This window comes from Ranitomeya variabilis, chromosome 2 (genome assembly GCF_051348905.1).
Source record: "Ranitomeya variabilis isolate aRanVar5 chromosome 2, aRanVar5.hap1, whole genome shotgun sequence".
In the NCBI taxonomy this organism is placed as follows: domain Eukaryota; kingdom Metazoa; phylum Chordata; class Amphibia; order Anura; family Dendrobatidae; genus Ranitomeya; species Ranitomeya variabilis.
This window is the reverse complement of record NC_135233.1, coordinates 1000964300-1000985591: the sequence shown is the minus strand read 5'-3', so window position 1 is coordinate 1000985591 and position 21292 is coordinate 1000964300. Positions and strand designations below refer to the sequence as shown.

At 46.7% G+C, this 21292-nt stretch overlaps 1 protein-coding gene across 2 annotated transcripts in view; it reads left to right on the top strand.

Annotated features, from left to right (window-relative positions):
* DNER (delta/notch like EGF repeat containing) overlaps positions 1–21292 on the top strand; it is a 332161-nt gene that overhangs the window by 237178 nt on the left and 73691 nt on the right. For both annotated transcript variants that reach the window (XM_077291174.1, XM_077291175.1), the window contains exons 6-7: positions 20763–20916; positions 20997–21110. In XM_077291174.1, the coding sequence (XP_077147289.1) occupies positions 20763–20916; positions 20997–21110 (268 nt within the window). The remainder of the gene's footprint in view (positions 1–20762; positions 20917–20996; positions 21111–21292) is intronic.

Genomic DNA, 21292 nt, shown 5'->3' with positions numbered 1-21292 from the left:
TAAACAAACACAAATACTCTCTGGTCCGACGTAGTTCATTTAATAATGACTGTCCCACGATGATCTCCCCTATAGAGCTGTCACATCAGGAGATGTGACCACTCTATAGGCTTCCAGTGACACACTGACAGGAGACAATGGCTCCTGCAGTGCATCACTGAAGAGGTTACCGGAGTTCAGGCTCTCACTTTAAGGCAACGCTGCGTGAGCATTTTCCCACTCAGCGGTGCCGCAAGTGACAGTATGAACTATACTGTACTCACGGCAGAGGGATACAGTGCAGAGGATTACCTGCTGTCACTGTATCACCGGAGCCCCTGGAGAACGGTCGCATCCGCCGATGTGACAGCTCTCCATGGGAGATCATCATGGGACACGTTATTACATGGATTACATCGGATCAGGGAGTATACTGTTGGTTTATTATTTAAATTTTTTTACAGGTGATCGAGGGCTTCAGGGCCTAGGTGATTGGTGAGTATGTACTGCATGTTGTATGTACTGTATGTGTGTATGTGTTTTTTTTTTTACACTTGAACACAGTCGCCGGATGATGGGACTACTACTGTTCCATGATCGGCTGGTTGTCACTGTCGTAGGCATAGCCGGATGGGACTAGTGGTCGATGCCTGCCTACGCACAGCCGCACACACACACACATTACAGCCCCACAGACACACACACAGCCCCGCACTCTCACACAGACACACACATCCCCGCACACACAAAGCCTCGTACAGCCCTGCACAACCACACACACAGATACACACAAACACCCGCACACAGCCCCGCACATCTTCTCCACACACACAGTCTCTGCCCACACACATAGTCTCCGCCCACACACTCTTCCCCCTCCCGATCTGCAGCGTTTCTCGCAGGCACATCCGCAGCAAATCCGCAGATCTTTTTTAAACCTGCGATTTTGCTGCGGATTGGCCCAACACAATGGAAGTCAATGGGTGCAGAAACGCTACAGATCCGCAAAAGGAATTTACATGCTGCGGAAAAAAAAAACTTGATTCCGTGCGGTTTTTTTTCCGCAGCATGTGCACACCAAATGTCAATTTCACATTGACTAACATTGCTTGTGCACTGCACTGCGGATTTGATGCAATCCCGCGCGTCCAAAAACGCTGCGGATCCGCATCAAAATACGCAACGTGTGCACATAGCCATAAAGTTCCAGGTTTTGGCATTTCCACTTTTGAATGTTTGATTGAAAATTATATTGCAACTTACCATATTTGGGGGCGATCGCCCACGCACAGCCCGTGTGTGCAGGCGATCCCAATGCAGTAATATGTCCCTGGTCAGATAGGCCCAGGTCACATGGACAGATTATTACGTCAGCTATCAGAAAGGGATCAAAACAGTGGTTGGTCCTTGCAGGCTGGCCGCTAAAGCTCATGTAATGGCATCCTAGATGTGGAGTCACATAATTACCACAAAATGTTACCAAAACATGTCGTGAGACGTATATTTTTGTCAGTTACCACACCCACGATTGCACCAAATTCACAGCATTTTGTAGCCACTTGTTAATCATGACTAGAGATGAGCGAACACGATGCAGCTTCTTTGATAAGTGCTATAGCTTGCTGAATAAGCAGGGAGCCGACAATGTTCGCTCATCTCTAATCATGACCTAGATGAGAATGCAATTCTGGGATGTATTAACAGAAGCATACAGTCTAGATCACGTGAAGTCATTATTGCCCTCTACTCCTCTTTGGTCAGACCTCATCTGGAATACTGTGTCCAGTTTTGGGCACCACATTTAAAAAAAGACATCAACAAACTGGACCAAGTTCAGAGAAGAGCGGCCAGAATGGTGACCGGTCTGCAAACCATGTCCTATGAGGAACGTTTACTGGATTTGGGAATGTTTAGCTTGCAAAAAAGAAGACTGAGAGGAGACTTAGTAGCTGTCTACAAATATCTCAAGGGCTGTGACATTGTAGAAGGAGCATCTTTATTCTCATTTGCACAAGGAAAGACTAGAAGCAATGGGATGAAACTGAATGGGAGGAGACACAGATTAGATATTAGAAAAAACTTTTTGACAGTTAGGGTGATCAATGAGTGGAACAGGCTGCCACGAGAGGTGGTGAGTAGTGATGAGCGAGTGTACTCGTTGCTCGGGTTTTCCTAATTACGCTCAGGTGGTCTCCAAGTATTTGTGACTGCTCGGAGATTTAGTTTTCATCACCTCGGCTGAATGATTTACAGCTACTACCCAGCGTAAGTACATGTGGGGGTTGCCTGGTTGCTAGGGAATCCCCACATGTAATCAAGCTGGCTAGTAGCTGTAAATCTTTCAGCTGCGGCAAGGAAAACTAAATCTCCGATCAGTCATAAATACTCGGAGACCACCGGAGCGTGCTCGGGAAAACCCGAGCAACGAGTACACTCGCTCATCACTAGTAGGGAGTTCTCCTTCAATGGAAGTCTTCAAACAGAGGCTGGGCAGACATCTGTCTGGGATGATTTAGTGAATCCTGCTTTGAGCAGGGGGTTGGACCAAATGACCCAGGAGGTCCCTTCCAACTCTACCATTCTATGATTCTATGTGTTCTCTTATAGCTGGAAAAGGCCAAGTCTGTTCTACTCAGTAATCTGATCACTTTTACCATCCCTGGCCCTGCTAATAAACTTTAATTATAAAATATAAAATCTTTATAGCTGGGTATTCATGGTTATGAATGAATCTCAGAAAGAAAAACTCAGCATTCATTTAAGACGCATACAATATTATAGGGTTATTTGCAACATGTAGAGTTCTTTCCTTTCCATATTCTTTGTGGGACTGATGGAGATAACAATGTCTTGTACTAAGGCGTGGAGTAAGACTTTGCATTATGTTCTTGTCACTGCTCCTTTAAATTGTACATGTAATATTTTACCGGGCTGCCTTAATTTACTATCAATAAGTCTTATTGAAAAAGAAATGTGAACTCCAAATCTAAAGATCAATAGGTCCATAGGCTGAGTGGTCACAACAAGTGCACCGCACATGGATCAATAAAGTAAGCGGTCACGATCCAAAAAGTCAAAGCAATGAACAGCCTGTTATTATAGAGTCTATAACAGATCTATAAGTTGTTAGCTATCTTCTCCATTCATATATTCTTGTTTTATCATCACAAATCTATAGTAGGTTTAATAAACATAAACTGAACTAAGCTTCACATCTTCTTAATATGAATCTGTCAGCTGGGTTTTGCTATGTAAGAGCTGGAACAGCACAACTCCATACATTGTTTATTGGCTGTTGTTGGGTACTGCAGATCAGCTCCTGTTCTTTGTAGTTACTAGTAGTAGTAGGAGCACTAATTAGTAGTGTTACGCACTATGCTGATGTATCACTTATTAGGCTGTGCTGCTGCTGTTTCAATGAATTCAGTGTTTTATCAGAATGAGATTATCATTACAAGACTAGGTGTCTTGTGCCTCCTAGTCAACTGCTGTGTGTAGCCCTGCCCCCACCACTGATTGGCAGCTTTCTGTCCATGCACAGTGCACATAGAAAGCTGCCAATAAGCATTCTGAACACTGCTTATTGGCAGCAGATAAAACAGTGATTGTACCAAAATGACAGCAAGCAGCCCAGTGATACATCGTTGGAATCAGGGTCTCAGCCCCTCCATCATGCTGCTCTCAGATTACATATAAAAAAAAGTGATGACGGATTCCCTTTAACCCCTTTCTGGCATCTGACGTAATATCCCGTTGAGGTGGGGTGGGCCCGTATGACCACCGACGTGATAGTACGTTATATGCGATCGGCCGCAATCACGGGGGGGAGTGTGGCTTATCGCGGCCGGGTGTCAGCTGACTATCGCAGCTGACATCTGGCACATTAACCCCCGAAATACCGCAATCAAACATGATCGCAGTGTTGCGGTGGCATAGGGAAGCATCGGGCAGGGAGGGGGCTCCCTGCGTGTTTCCTTGAGACCTTCGGAGCAACGTGATATGCTCGCGTTGCTCCGAGGGTCTCCTACCTCCTTCTCCCTGCAGGCCCCAGATCCAAAATGGCCGCAGGGCTGCTTCTGGGTCCTGCAGGGAGGTGGCCTACCAGCGCCTGCTCAGAGCAGGTACTGGTAAGCCTGCAGCCCTGCCTGTCAGATTGCTGATCTGACACAGTGCTGTGCAAAGTGTCAGATCAGCGATCTGACCCTATAACATTATGTCCCCCTGTGGGGCGATTATAGTGTAAAAAAAATGTTCAGATGTGTGAAAAAAAAAAAATTGCAAAATAAAGAAAAAAAAATTGTTCCCATAAATACATTTCTTTATCTAAATAAAAAAAAAACAATAAAAGTACACATATTTAGTATCGCCATGTCCGTAACGACCCGACCTATAAAACTATCCCACTAGTTAAGCCCTTCAGTGAACACCGTTTTATAAAAAAAAAAAAAAAAAAAAAAAGAGGCAAAAAACAACGCTTTATTGTCATACCGCCAAACAAAAAGTGGAATAACACACAATTAAAACTACGGATCTAAATAATCATGGTACCGCTGAAACGTCATCTTGTCCCGCAAAAAATGAGCCACCATACAGCATCATCAGCGAAAAAGTAAAAAAGTTATAGTCCTCAGAATAAAGCGATGTAAAAATAATTATTTTTTATATAAAACAGTTTTTATCGTATAAAAGCGCCAAAACATAAAAAAATGATATAAATGAGGTATCGCTGTAATCGTACTGACCCGAAGAATAAAACTGCTTTATCAATTTTATGAAACGCGGAATGGTATAAACGCCCCTCCTAAAAGAAATTCATGATTGCCTCACAAAAATCAGAATAAAAAGCGATCAAAAAATGTCACATGCCCAAAAATGGTACCAATAAAAATGTCAACTTGTCCCGCAAAAAACAAGACCTCACTTGACTGTGTGGACCAAAGAATGAAAAATTATAGCTCTCAAAATGTGGAGACGCAAAAATTATTTTTTGCAATAAAAAGCGTCTTTTAGTGTGTGACAGCTGCCAATCATAAAAATCAGCTAAAAAACCCGCTATAAAAGTAAATCAAACCCCCTTCATCACCCCCTTAGTTAGGGAAAAATAATAAAATTAAAAAATTTATATATTTTCATTTTCTTATTAGGGCTAGGGTAAGGGTTGGGGTTAGGGTTGGGGCTAGGGTTGGGGCTAGGGTTGGGGCTAGGGTTAGGGCTAGGGTTGAGAATAGGGTTAGGGCTAGGGTTGGGGCTAGGGTTAGGGCTAGAGTTGGGGCTAGGGTTAGGGTTGGGGCTAGGGTTGGGGTTAGGGCTAGGGTTGGGGCTAGGGTTAGGGCTAGAGTTGGGGCTAGGGTTAGGGTTGGGGCTAGGGTTAGGGGTAGGACTAGGGTTAGGGTTGGGGCTAGGGTTGGGGCTAGGGTTAGGGTTGGAGCTAGGGTTAGGGTTAGGGTTGGGGCTAGGGTTAGGGCTACAGTTAGGGTTGGGGCTAAAGTTAGGGTTGGGGCTAAAGTGAGGGTTGGCGTTAGGGTTGGGGCTAGGGTTAAGGCTAGGGTTGGGGCTAGGGTTAAGGCTAGGGTTGGGGCTGGGTTAGGGTTGGGGCTAGGGTTGGGGCTAGGGTTAGGGTTGGGGCTAGGGTTAGGGTTGGGGCTAAGGTTAAGACTAGGGTTAGGGCTAGGGTTGGGGCTAGGGTTAGGGCTAGGGCTACAGTTAGGGTTGGGGCTAAAGTTAGGGTTGGGGCTAAATTTAGGGTTAGGGTTGGGGCTGAAGTGAGGGTTAGGGTTGGGGCTAAAGTTAGGGTTTGGATTACATTTACGGTTAGGATTAGGGTTAGGGGTGTCAGGATTAGGGGTGTGGTTAGGGTTATGTTTGGGATTAGTGTTAGGGGTGTGTTGGATTTAGGGGTGTGGTTAGGGTTGGGATTAGGGTTAGGTGTGTGTTGGAGTTAGGGGTGTGGTTGGGGTTAGGGGTGTGTTTGGGATTAGGGTTAGGGGCATGTTCGGGTTAGGGGTGTGGTTGGGATTAGGGTAAGGGGTGTGTTTGGGCTAGGGGTGTGTTTGGGTTAGGGTTTCAGTTAGAATTGGGGGTTTCCACTGTTTAAGCACATCAAGGGCTCTCCAAACGCGACATGGCGTCCGATCTCAATTTCACCCAATTCTGCTTTGAAAAAGTAAAACAGTGCTCCTTCCCTTCCGAGCTTTCCCGTGAGCCCAAACAGGGGTTTACCACAACATATGGAGTATCAGCGTACTTAGGACAAATTGGACAACAACTTTTGGGGTCCAATTTCTCTTGTTACCCTTGGGAAAAAAACTTGGGGGGCTAAAAACCCTTTTTGTGGGAAAAAAATGATTTTTTATTTTCACTGCTCTGCGTTATAAACTGTAGTGATTGCATGTAGAAAAGCCGCGGAGACACCATCACGTGTTTCTCAGCGCAAGCAATGAATAGCCAGGTCTTTCACCGGGAAGGAACAACCACGGAAAGGGTAGCATCCAATAAAGGAAAACCACCAATGCCAAAACATGGTATCCATCCACAGACAGCTGTTTCAGGGTATTTGCCCCTCATCAGTGTGGAGTAGGAAACTGGCTATTAGGAGCAGTGCCTAGTGAAAAGACTATAAACATAAGGATGAATGACCTAGGGGAGATCAAAACATCCAACACCGCGGAGACACCATCACGTGTTTCTCAACGCAGTGATCCAGAACACTGCCCCCATCCCTAAAGAGAAATATGCAAATGCATGTAGAAAAGCCGCGGAGACACCATCACGTGTTTATCATCGCAAGCAATGAATAGCCAGGTCTTTCACCGGGAAGGAACAACCACGGGAAGGGCAGCATCCAATAAAGGAAAACCACCTATGCCAAAACATGGTATCCATCCACAGACAGCTGTTTCGGGGTAAAAAATGATTTTTTTTATTTTCACTGCTCTGCGTTATCTAGATGTGTTTCACTACAGTTTATAAGTACCTTGGGAGGTCTAGTTTCCAATATGGGGTCACTTGTGGGGGGTTTCTACTGTTTCGGTATATCAGTGGCTCTGCAAATGCAATAGGGGTGTGTAGCGCCCCCACTGCCGCAGGGCCGAGGGGTACCCGGTACCGGGCCTCTGGGTCTCTGCTTCTGGGGTTGTCACGGCGGCTAGGCCCCGGCCCGTGACCCTGCCGTGGGGCGCACAGTGAATGATAGGTGTGGATGTTGATGGTGCAGTTGTGGGGTGCAGGTCGCGGTAAATAACGAGGACACCAGGTTGCAGTCTCTTTACCTCTTTACTGGAGATCTCTGAGTCCTCAGTCCAGAATACGGTTCACCAGGCTGCGCAAGTCCGGCCGGTCCAATGGCACCTCCAGAGTTCACTTCACAGGTGGAAATCGGTGCCTTCCTTCTTAGCGCTATGTGTTGTAGTCCTTCCCTGCTATGCTTACGGAAAGTACCCCACAACCGTTGTGTCTGTTTCTCGTGTTCCCTCACAACTCGATTAACTGATCTTCTGCTAATCTTCCGTCCCTTCCTGATGTTACAGTTAGAACGGCACCCGTTTGTCGGGTAGGCCTGGAGTTCTTCCGGGACCCTAGAGACGCCCCTCTCCCGCAATTGCCTCCCAAGACTTCATAGGTGATTTAGGTGAGACAGCCCGCCTGAGACTGACTGTCCTGCCGCTGTTTAGAGTATTGCTTGAAGCTGTCTAATGAAATACTCCCTCGGCGTTCCGGCCGCCGGTAGTGCGCCTCAGTAGGATGTTGCTCCGGTCTTACAGCACGACCCCTACTGGTATTCTCCTATTGCTTGATCTCGTTTCTCACTCAGCACAATCTATCTCGCTTCTAGTCCTTTCTTGGGTCCTGCCGCTTCCCGGAGCTGGCGCGGACCCGTTACGTTCTTTTCAATGCCAAGCCTCTGTCAGGATCCCACCCCTGACAGAGACCCTACTGTCTCTTCCTCCACAACACCCTCTGCCACTAGGTGTTGCTTCGTCCAATCCAGTCAGCTTTCTCCTCTAACTTCCTGCCTGACCCCCAGTTTACCCACTATGGTGGGGAGTGGCCTAATGAATAGAACCCTTAGCTCCCCCCGGAGGCCCAGCTGTGAAATCTATTGGTGTCTGTGATACCTGATCAGATGAACTCCTTCAGTGCCATCGGACGCACCATGGCTCCCCATAGTGGCGGAGCCACAGTACTGCAACGACCAGGACTCTGGGGCGCTGCAGGTGTGGTTGGGATTAGGGTTAGGGGTAGTGTTGAGCATTCCGATACCGCAAGTATCGGGTATCGGCCGATATTTGCTGTATCGGAATTCCGATACCGAGATCCGATACTTTTGTGATATCGGGAATCGGTATCGGGATCGATATTAATGTGTAAAATAAAGAATAAAAATAAAAAATATTGATATACTCACCTCTCCGACGCAGCCTGGACCTTACCGATGTAACCGGCATCTTCCGTTCCTAAGAATGAGCGCTTGAAAGACCTTAGATGACGTCTCGGCTTGTGATTGGTCGCGTGAGCGGTCACGTGACCGCCACGCGACCAATCACAAGCCGTGACGTTATCTAAGGTCTTTCAAGCGCTTGAAAGACCTTAGATGACGTCGCGGCTTGTGATTGGTTGCGTGGCAGTCACGTGACCGCTCACGCGACCAATCACAAGCCGCGACGTCATCTAAGGTCTTTCAAGCGCTCATTCTTAGGAACGGAAGATGCCGGTTACATCGGTAAGGTCCAGGCTGCGTCGGAGAGGTGAGTATATATCAATATTTTTTTTTTTTATTCTTTATTTTACACATTAATATGGATCCCAGGGCCTGAAGGAGAGTTTCCTCTCCTTCACACCCTGGGAACCATACAGGATACCTTCCGATACTTGGTGTTCCATTGACTTGTATTGGTATCGGGTATCGGTATCGGCCATATCCGATACTTTTCGGGTATGGGCCGATACTATCCGATACCGATACTTTCAAGTATCGGACGGTATCGCTCAACACTAGTTAGGGGCATGTTCGGGTTAGGGGTGTGGTTGGGATTAGGGTTAGGGGTGTGTTTGGGCTAGGGGTGTGTTTGGGTTAAGGTTTCAGTTAGAATTGGGGGTTTCCACTGTTTAAGCACATCAAGGGCTCTCCAAACGCGACATGGTGTCCGATCTCAATTCCACCCAATTCTGCGTTGAAAAAGTAAAACAGTGCTCCTTCCCTTCCGAGCTCTCCTGTGAGCCCAAACAGGGGTTTACCACAACATATGGAGTGTCAGTATACTCAGGACAAATTGGACAACAACCTTTGGGGTCCAATTTCTCCTTATACCCTTGGCAAAATACAAAACTGGGAGCTAAAAAATAATTTTTGTGAAGGAAAAACAAAAGAATTTTTATTTTCACGGCTCTGCGTTATAAACTGTAGTGAAACACATGGGGGTTCAAAGCTCTCACAACACATCTAGATAAGTTCCTTAGGGGGTCTACTTTCCAAAATGGTGTCACTTGTGGGGGTTTCAATGTTTAGGCACTTCAGGGGCTCTCCAAACGCAACATGGCGTCCCATCTCAATTCCAGTCAATTTTGCATTGAAAAGTCAAACGGCGCTCCTTCCCTTCCGAGCTCTGCCATGCGCCCAAACAGTGGTTTACCCTCACATATGGGGTATCAGCGTACTCAAGACAAATTGTACAACAACTTTTGGGGTCCATTTTCTCCTGTTACCCTTGGCAGAATAAAACAAATTGGAGCTGAAGTAAATTTTTTGTGAAAAAAAGTTAAATGTTAATTTTTTTTTTTAAACATTCCAAAAATTCCTGTGAAACACCTGAAGGGTTAGTAAACTTTTTGAATGTGGTTTTGAGCACCTTGAGGGGTGCAGTTTTCAGAATGGTGTCACACTTGGTTATTTTCTATCATATAGACCCCTCAAAATGACTTCAAATGTGATGTGGTCCCTAAAAAAAAATGGTGTTGTAAAAATGAGAAATTGCTGGGCAACTTTTAACCGCTATAACTCCCTAACAATAAAAAATTTGGTTCCAAAATTGTGCTGATGTAAAGTAGACATGTGGGAAATGTTACTTATTAAGTATTTTGTGTGACATATCTGTGATTTAAGGGCATAAAAATTCAAGGTTGGAAAATTGCAAAATTTTCAAAATTTTTGCCAAATTTCCGTGTTTTTTTTTCCACAAATAAACGCTGATAATATCAAAGAAATTTTACCACTATCATGAAGTACAATATGTCACGAGAAAACAATGTCAGAATCATCAGGATCCGTTGAAGCGTTCCAGAGTTATAACCTCATAAAGGAACAGTGGTCAGAATTGTAAAAATTTGCCCGGTCATTAACATGCAAACCACCCTTGGGGGTAAAGGGGTTAAAGAATCACTGTAGAAAAATGACTATTTCACTATAGTCCCCTTGTTTGCACCCTCTTATCTTCTCTCTACCTACCACTCTTCTGTCAGTCCAGTCACATTGATCATGATATAAATAATAAAATAAATGCTATATTTATTGGCCATAAGCCCCAACCATGAATGTATCTAGAGCGCCCCCAGATGCAGGGCCGCGGGGTACTCGGTACCGGGCTTCTCTGTCTCGGTTCTTGGGTTGTCACGGTGGCTAGACCCGGTCCGTGACCCTGCTAAGGGGCGTCCAGTGAAAGGTATAGATGGTGGTGTGCGGTGCAGGTAGCAATAAATGACGAGGACACAGGGTTGCAGTCTCTTTACCTCTTTACTGAAGGCTTCAGGATCCTCAATCCAGAGTACGGTTAACAGGGCTGTCCGAGACCGGCCGGTCCGATGGCACCTCCAGAGTTCCCTTTGCAGGTGGAAATCTGTGCCTTCCTTCTAGCGCCTGTGTGTTGTAGTCCTTCCCTGCTGAGCACCACGGGATAGTCCTCACAACTGTTGTGTCTGTTTCTGATGTTCCCTCACAACTGATTCTGATGTTCTTCTCCATCCCCCAGATGATATGGATAGGACGAACCCGTATGACGGGAAGGCCTGGAGTTCTTCCGGGACCCTAGCGTCGCCCCTCTCCCACAGTTGCCCCCTATGTCTTTTTAGGTGATTTTGGTGAGACAGCCAACCTAAAATCAACTGTCCTGCCTCTGTTTGAAGTATTGCTTGGAGCCTAATACTTCCTCGGCGTTCTGGCCACCGGCTACGCGCCTCAATAGGATGTTACCTCGATCTTACAGCACGACTCCTACTGGTGTTATCTCCTTTTTGCTTTGATCTCGTTTCTCACTCTCCACAATAAACCTCGCCTCTTGTCCTTTCTTGAGATACCGCCGCGATGTAGTGCAGGCGCGGTTCCTTAACGTTCTTTCCTGTTCGCTAGGCCTCTGTCAGGATCCCACCCCTGACAGGGACCCCCCTGAATCTTCCCCTGCAACACCCTCTGCCACAGGATGTTGCCTGGTTCCAACCCAGTCAGCTTTCTCTCTAACTTCCTATCCAACCCCCAGTTTTACCAGATTGTGAGGAGTGGCCTAATACATAGCGCCCTTAGCTCCCCCTGGAGGCCAGACTATGAAGTGTATTGGTGTCTGTGATACCTGGTCAGGTGAACTCCTTCAGTGCCATCAGACGTACCATACCTCCCCTTAGCGGCGGAGCATCAGTACTGCAACGACCAGGACTCTGGGGCGCTGCACTCCCCCCCAGTTAAATCCAGTACTCCCGGACTGGGAAGAAAACAACAATACATGTCAGCAAAAGACATAAAAATTTTGAAATGCAGTAAACAAATAACAAGTGAAAGTAACAATGCTTCCCTTTATGGGAGGTGAGGACTCTTGAACGTTATAAATATGGTTTATTATTTTTAAATAACAGTCTATAAATAACTTCTATTACCCAGCCGGGTATTCTACTGAGTGCAAATTCTGAACAATAATTTAACTTTGCCTCTAAGGACATATAAGCTGAATCCACTAAAGGCATACTATAAGACTAACTTTTTTTTTTTTAAGGGCGTATAAGCTAAACCCACTAAAGACTTACTCATAAAACACTACAATGCTAATCAACTTTTCTTCATTTTCCAACTTTACATTCGCAGGACCGCCTGTCTATCTGCCCCAGGCCTACTGCCTCTCGCTCTTTTGCAGGACCGCCTAGTTCCTCGTCTGGGCCTACTGCCTTTCTCTTTCTATACACAGTATAGGACTTATCAACCTTCTCTCAGCACAAGATCACTGAGTCTGTATGGCTCCTAGGAGGACTCACCATCTAACCCCGTACGGGTTCACTTCCCTGTCCTCAATCTCTAGCAACATTATCAAACATTTTCTTATAACTAACCAACTACATATTACTTCTACATATCAACATTATTGCTACTTCTCTTAAGGCAACATTATACTCTAAGTGCTATTGGTGAACATTCCCTTTAAGAGGGAACCAAGTCTCTTGGAGGTAGCGCAACTTCTCAAGCTGCAAGTTCGTATAAGGCAGGAACTCCTGTACTGTTTCCAGGAACAGTTTCTTAGCAAAGAGTTCTTTTTCTTGTAAAACCAGTAGGGGGCACCTTTAATAAGGTGCAAACTATTTACAAAACAGTTTGTGAATCATTCACCGTCCATGATTCGGTAGTCTTTAAAACAGTGATAAACCAATCAAAAAGGCAAAATAGGGATCCCGGGTCAACTAAGGGATCCCTTTAAGGGATAACCCTGGTCGGGTTATAGCAGCAGAAAAACACCAAAAGACAAACAGTTAAGTATATACAGTTGGCAAAGCATTAATGCTTACTCAGGTTCTGGCGGCCTCCACCGAGGCTTTACCTGGCAGGTGGCCCTCTGTGGACCAGGCAGGCTGGACTCCAAGTCTACTCCCGATGCCAGGTGTACCCCATGGGTTCTGGTCTTCTGCACGACCAGGTCGTGCACCGCGATGAGTGTCTACGTGGGTCGATGGATGATACCGGCGGCGGCAGAGGCTGCAGCAGCTGCTTCAGCGGCAAGCTCCTCCCCCTATGTTCGGGATACCGCCAGGACGGCCGTACAGTGCTGCATATCCCGGGCCCACCAACCGCTTCCCTTCAGACGCCGGCGATACGTCACCACATCTCCTGGCTCCAGGAGGGACTTGGCACCGTCTCCACACAGGCAGGGCTCCACTTCGTCCCGGGTGATACGGACCCTCGGGGCTGCTCCAATCTCCTGCACAAAGCCCTTCCCTTCCTGGGGCTGATAGACGATGACAACGCCCCATTTTGGCAGGGAGCCCTCCAGCAGCTCGCCTCGCGCCTCCCGCTCCACTTCTCGCTGGAACTCCGCAACCAGGTGGTTCCTATATTCTCCCCAAGGGAAGGGCCCCAGGTCATGCCCCCCCGATGTTTTGGGGCCAGGTGGCGGGGACACTGGGGCACCAGTGGACGCAGCGGCGGCCGCGTCTGGTGCGGCGGTGAGGCGACTTCTCTGGGGGTCGAGGCACTCAGTACCCCCACTTGGGTTGGCTCCTCGGGCACCACTCCACTCTCCTGAAGGAGGCACACGGGCTGGGGACCGTTCAGGCAGGGGATATCCCATCGACAGCTCCCACGGGTCCAGATCCTCCAGCGGGGGCACATCGGAATAATCCTCCGGTGATGGGGATCGGTGCGGGGCCATCCTTTTTCGTAGGCCTTCTCGGGTCTCCAGTCCCACCTCATCTGAGTCATAGTTTTGTTTCTTCGGTCTCCGCCCGCCATAGAGGATCAGGAGGCGGGTCTCCCATGCTGACGGACACGTCCTCAGGACACAGAAATATTCAGACTGGGCGGCCATTGCCTTTTGCGCTCTCCAGCTCAGGTACGCCCACTCCACGCCCCTCTTCTTCTCCGGCGCTCCTCGGAGTGCTGCAATGGCGGCAGTTTTGGCGGGCATTTTTGGCGGCAAGTGGCAATACACAGTCCTTGCAATAAACCACAGTTCAAGCACAATAAGTCACAGTCCCAAGGCACACATGACCTGATTCTTCAGGCTTAAGTAGATCCTGTTCGTGACGCCAATTTTGGAGCGCCCCCAGACGCAGGGCCGCGGGGTACTCGGTACCGGGCTTCTCTGTCTCGGTTCTGGGGTTGTCACGGTGGCTAAACCCGGTCCGTGACCCTGCTAAGGGGCGTCCAGTGAAAGGTGTAGATGGTGGTGTGCGGTGCAGGTAGCAATAAATGACGAGGACACAGGGTTGCAGTCTCTTTACCTCTTTACTGAAGGCTTCAGGATCCTCAATCCAGAGTACGGCTAACAGGGCTGTCCAAGACCGGCCAGTCCGATGGCACCTCCAGAGTTCCCTTTGCAGGTGGAAATCTGTGCCTTCCTTCTAGCGCCTGTGTGTTGTAGTCCTTCCCTGCTGAGCACCACGGGATAGTCCTCACAACTGTTGTGTCTGTTTCTGATGTTCCCTCACAACTGATTCTGATGTTCTTCTCCATCCCCCAGATGATATGGATAGGACGAACCCGTATGACGGGAAGGCCTGGAGTTCTTCCGGGACCCTAGCGTCGCCCCTCTCCCACAGTTGCCCCCTATGTCTTCTTAGGTGATTTAGGTGAGAGAGCCAACCTAAAGTCAACTGTCCTGCCTCTGTTTGAAGTATTGCTTGGAGCCTAATACTTCCTCGGCGTTCTGGCCACCGGCTACGCGCCTCAATAGGCTGTTGCCTCGATCTTACAGCACGACTCCTACTGGTGTTATCTCCTTTTTGCTTTTATCTCATTTCTCACTCTCCACAATAAACCTCGCTTCTTGTCCTTTCTTGAGATACCGCCGCGATGTAGTGCAGGCGCGGTTCCTTAACGTTCTTTCCTGTTCGCTAGGCCTCTGTCAGGATCCCACCCCTGACAGGGACCCCCCTGAATCTTCCCCTGCAACACCCTCTGCCACAGGATGTTGCCTGGTTCCATCCCAGTCAGCTTTCTCTCTAACGTCCTATCCAACCCCCAGTTTTACCAGATTGTGAGGAGTGGCCTAATACATAGCGCCCTTAGCTCCCCCTGGAGGCCAGACTATGAAGTGTATTGGTGTCTGTGATACCTGGTCAGGTGAACTCCTTCAGTGCCATCAGACGTACCATCACTCCCCTTAGCAGCGGAGCATCAGTACTGCAACGCCCAGGACTCTGGGGCGCTGCATATCCATCAATAATGGAATGACTAGCGCAGGGCAAGCACTTTCTCCAATATAGAGGTCAGTGTCTCTTTAAATTAGCATGTCGTAGCGCAGCGCCATCTGTGTTTTGCTGATTGTGTCGGTGCCAATGCCAATGTTCAGCAGATAGTTAAACAGTCATTAGGCCGGAGCTGCTGGGTAAATTTGTCATCCCTGGTCTGCGCGGTGTGATACAAAGCTGTCCATTATGGCCATGTTTGTTTAGTCCTTCTGTGAATTTACATGTTATTTCCCAGCTGATGTTTTAGTTTGCTAGCACATGCTATGGAGGGCACCACACAGACAATCGAATGCTTCCGCGCTGGGGTCTTTGTTGTAAAAAGCAGTGACGCCACCCCTCCTCCGCTGCACAATCTGCTGGCGAGAGTCCCATTTCTATGACCATGTGCAGACTGATGATGAGGGTAGCACTGCCATCTCCTCTTTAGCTCCCACATTTCAATGACTGAAACGTCTAATTTTCTGCCACCGAGATGTAGATCCCATGTCGCAGAGAAAAAGCATTAACCCTTTGTGTAAACTCTGCTCCCATGAATCATAAATTGATAGCAGTGACAACTCCAGTATGCCCTACAGGAAGATTAATGCACCGACTTATCCGGAATGCGGCTCACACGCGTCTCATGCAGCGACGCTAATCAGATTAAAGCAACTTTTTATTAACAAGCCGTCCTCGTTATCGTGTGAAAGGTTTATTTATCACCCCAGGGCATTACAGGGCTTTGTTATAGATATTGGGAATGGTTTTCAGAAATTGTAATCTTGCTTGTAATGCTTCTGTGAATTCACACAAGACTATGGAGTATCAGTAATAATAGTATTTATCGTGTGCGAAATAAAACAATGCACAATGTAGGTATGTCATGTTACCTCCTTATCTATAGCTGCTGCTCGGCCTTTACCCTCTCCGTGCAATAGCGTATATATATTCTGTCTACACTGGTAACATCCTACTTTTCAGATTTGTCTTTGACACTGGCCAGATGAAGGCCACGTTCACATGTTCAGTATTTGGTCAGTTTTTTACCTCAGTGTCTGTAAGCCAAACTAGGAGCGGGTGATAAATACAGAAGTGGTGACGTGTTTCTATTCTACTTTTCCTCTAAGGCCGGAGTCACACACAACGTATAAAAATACGGTCCGTTTTTGATGGCAGACATACGCAGAAAATTTCATGAACAGTGATCCGTATTCAATGCGAGGATGCGATTTTTTTCTCCAAAAATCATCCGTATGGCATCCGTACGGTGAGATTTTCTCGCCGGCTTGCAAAATGGACATAGAATGGATCCATAGCCTCAAATATTCGTAAAAACATACTGTATATATATATATATATATATATATATATATATATATATATATATATATATATATATATATGTATATACACTGTGTATGTATATATATATATATATATATATATATATATATATATATATATATACTGTATATATGTCAGTGAGACGCATATATATATACATATATTTATATTTAATACAGCGCTAGATAACAGAAAAGCTGGTAATTCAATTGCCGGCTTTTGCTATCTCCTTCCCAAACCCGACAGGATATGAGACATGGTTTACATACAGTAAACAATTTCATATCCCTTATTTTTTTACATATTCCACACTACTAATGTTAGAAGTGTCTGTGTGCAAAATTTGGGGACTCTAGCTGTTAAAATAAAGGGTTAAATCATGGAAAAAACTGGCTAGGGCTCCCGCGCAATTTTCTCCGCCAGAGTGGGAAAGCCAGTGACTGAGGGCAGATATTAATAGCCAGGAGGGGGTCCATGGTTATTGCCCCCCCCCCCCCGGCTACAAACATCTGCCCCCAGCCACCCCAGAAAAGGCACATCTGTAAGATGCGCCTTTTCCTGCACTTACCCTACGGGAGTGGGAAGAGAGAGGCTATGTGTCCACGTTCAGGAAGCGTCAAAAACGCAGCGTCCAGATGTTACAGCATAGTGGAGGGGATTTAATGAAATCCCGTCTCCACTGTGCAGGAAAAAACGCATGCGTTTTTCCAGCGAAAACGCACATGCGGTGCGTTTTTTCAGAACGCAGCATGTTGCTACAATGAGCAAAACACGCAGGAACACCGCAGGTGACCTGCCAGTGACCTCAGGTGCATTTTTGGTCAGGATTTTACCTGCATAAAATCCTGACCAAAGCCTGAAGCAAACCTGAACGTGCACACATACCCTTACGGTCTAGTGTGGCTCCGGCCTAATTGTTGCACTCCTGGGTTTGGCTTACAAATACTGAGGTAAAATACTGACCAAATACTGATAGTGTGAACATGGCCTAATGCAAATTTAGTTGCTGCAAGAGTCTCGATGTCAGACCCATGAATTATTTAACCCTTGGCCAATCTTCTATGTAAGCCTTTGTAGATAGTGAGTGGGCCCGAGAGGGATCTGGGCACATTATCCACCTATACATCAATATTACCATGCAGTGCTCCAGTAATCGGCCATATTACACTCACTGGGCCACACAGCAACCAGCCAAATAGTTGTACACTACATCCAGGTTTAGGGCAGTGAAGTGGTCATTGTCTGTGTCCCTTGTACTCTGGGGTAGTAAGTGGAATAATATCGGTAACCCTGGTGGTCTAGGGAAGTGAAGGGGTTTTTATGTGCAACCCTGGTGGTCTGTGGCAGGGTTAATGTCAGCATACCTTCATGGTCTAGTAGAGTGAGTGAGTTAATGTTTGAGTACCTAGCGAAGAACTAAGGTCCCTTTACATGGGCCGATAATTGGCAAATGATCACTCATATCATTCCTGATTATTGGCCCAAGTAGATGTGTCGCTGATCAGTCGAAGAATGAGACGACGTTTGTTCGCTGACCGATTGGATCATTTATTCAATCCAATAAATCTCTGTTGCTGGCTGCACATATCCCCGAGAAAATGGGATGATCTGCCAGCAAGTCACGTGCTATATGGGTACAGAGGGATCGTACTATCATTCTGCCCCTATACAATTAGTATATGAAAAATGGAGAGTTTGTGGTCTGTTTCCGCACTGCCAGGTCATGAAGAACCATCAAATGCCGAAGATAATGTAAAAAAAGTTTGTTGGTTGTTTTTTTCTACGCGTTTCGAAGTGTAGTCCACTTCTTGTTCAGGAAACAAAAAACATATATATCATTTACATATAGCTATGTTTTTTTGTTTCCCGAAGAAGAAGAGGGTTACACTTCGAAACGCGTAGAAAAATAAAAAAAACTTTGACAGCACGGATACAGACCAGAAATTTTCTGTTTTACATATTTCTCTGGTGAAATCACCCGTGCATCTGTAGCAGCCATGCAACCTGGGATCAGATCAGCATATATTGATACAATTTTTAGTAATTACTATAGGATAATACACTATTTTGAGCTATTTTTTCTCCTCAGCTGGTTATACCTATACAATTAGTGTCACCCCATGTAAACGGACCTGTTAATGAGCACTTGAAGACTTTCATGTAGTTGGTTGGTGCTCACTATTAGTATAAATTAGCCCATGGACATGAACCTTTGCTCAAATTTACTTGGTGTCCACTTATTCACCTGGTCACCATTGTTGTCCTCCTACCGAGAAGTTGAACACTGATTGTCCAGCTAGAGGAGTGCTAGGAGGTTACAGAGAGGACTGTGCAGCTGTAAGCAGAGAGCAGGGCCGGCGTCAGCACCCGGCGCACCCAGGCAAGTGTCGGGGCCCTGAGCAGGCATGGGGCCCACTCGCCGTCGGGGACACTGGCGCGCTATAGTGCCGGCCCCCGCGAGTGGACCCCCCGCCTGCTCCGGGCCCCGGCACTTGCGATACTTACCTCTCCCGGTTCCAGCGCTGCAGCGTCTTCCATCCTCTGAATGTGACGTTCAGGTCAGAGGGCACGATGACGTCACCAGTGCGCGCCCTCTGCCTGAGCAGTTGCAGCACAGAGAGCAGGAAGATGCCGACAGTAAGGAGTCCAGAGCAGACCAGCGTCAAGCAACGAGAGGTGAGTATTTCATTTTTTTTTTTTTTATATTTGGAGCAATATATGGGGACCATCAGAAGGGGCCCATATATGTAGCATTATATGGGGCTAATTCTATATGGAGTATCTTATGGGGCTAATAATATAGGGAGCATCTTATGAAGCCAATTCTATAGGGAGCATCTTATGTGACCAATTCAATATGGAGCAGTATATGGGGCCAATTACATATGGAGCAGTATATGGGGCCAATAATATATGAAGCATCTTATGGGACTAATTATATATGGAGCGTTTTATATGGCCAATTATATATGGAGCATTATATGGGGCCCATTATACATGGAGCATCTTATGGGGCCAATTATTTTTGGAGCATTATATGGGACCCATTCTGTAAGGAGTATTATATGGGGCCCCATTCTGTATGGAGCAATATATGGGACTCAGTATACTGTATGGGGCCGATCATATACTGTATGGAGCATTATATGAGGCCCATTATATATGGAGCAATAGATGGGGCCCATCATATACTGTATGGAGAATATGTGGCTCACTATACTGTATGGAGCATTATATGGGGTCAATTCCGTATGGAGCAATATATGCGGCTCATTCTGTATGGAGCACTCTGTGGTGCCCATTGTACTGTATGGGGCAATATATGGGGTTCATTATTCTGTTTGGAGCAATATATGGGGCTCATTATTCTGTATAGAGGACTATACTGTCCGGTTTCTGAGCTAATGTAGAATGCACAATAGATATCACTCATGTAATGTAAGAAGTATGTGAAATCTTTGGCATTGTACTATACCTATATTTCTCTGCCGTATCTGTGCATTATGAATTGTGGTATGTGTTAAAGGGGCCCACCGGGACTCTTTCGCCCAGGGCCCATGAAAACCTGGAGCCGGCCCTGAGCAGAACGGTTCTCTCTGTGACTGTGCGGAGCGTGTCAGGGCTCTCAGTCAGTAAAGAGGTTTTCTGGGATTATCTCCTCAGCATAGGCTTGCTGTAGGTAGAAATAATAAAATGAGCGCTACGGCCTCCTGTTTCAGCGCTGCCTTTCTGCGGATGACAGTAGTCTCTGTTGACACACTGTAGAGTTGAGCGGATCAATTCTCAGGACTCTGGTCCAGGTCGGCGGTACTCGGTCACTAGATTGGAGGCCCACCAATCCCTTTCTAGCATGGCTTTTGAATAGCCAATGATCTGGGTGTTGGACTAGAGTCCCACGTATCGAACCACTCAACTCTAACAGATTGAAATGGTGACATCATGACTGCAACGTGTGACCGCTGCAGCCAAGCACTGGGCTCACATCTGACACGAATGTAGCAAGACTTCTGAGCCCAGCGATTAGCTGCAGCGGTCACATGCATTATCTGCACACAGAACTTTTCTTTATATCTGTTTCACATCTCACATTCTGAGCTGTAGCCCTCTGTGTATGGGAGGCAGATATTTTGACTCTCCCTCCTCACAGATCCCGGTATTCAGCAGTGTCCTACCTTTTTCCACCAGGTAAGAGAACCTATTAAGCTAAACCATACACTGTCCCTGGCCAAAATGTAATTTGTTTGCTTCTCCTTTATTCTTTTTTTTATTTTCTTTGTATGTGTAACTGTTCCATTTTCTATCCTCAGGACACTTATTCCTGCCGTTGTAATGCTGGATACATTGGCTCATACTGTGAGGAATATGATGCCTGCCATAGTCGCCCCTGCCAAAATAATGCCACTTGCAGTGACCTCCCACAGAGGCACAACGGGAACAATGCGACCTGTACCTGCTTGCCTGGTATGTGATCAGCAGCCATATGTACTGAAATAATGGCACATAATATGAGGGCAGGCGGTTTACCAATGTTCTGTACGCAGGTTACACTGGGGAATATTGTGAAGCTCTAGTGGATCACTGCTCACCCCAGCCATGTAGAAATGGTGCCACCTGTGTGACAAGTCCCAGTGGGTTCAGCTGCCAGTGTCCCGAGGGTAAGTGTGAATCCTGTAATATCTGGTAGATGAAGCCTCATAACAAGTCTGTAAGTGCCCAGGGGAACCAGCTGTACCCGCCGTGTGCCAGAATTGGGAGCCTCTCCGATATTGGGATATTACAGGCTGTAAGTATAGCTCTTGTTTTCTTCCCTGAAGGACGGGAACTGTGCAGTTTTATT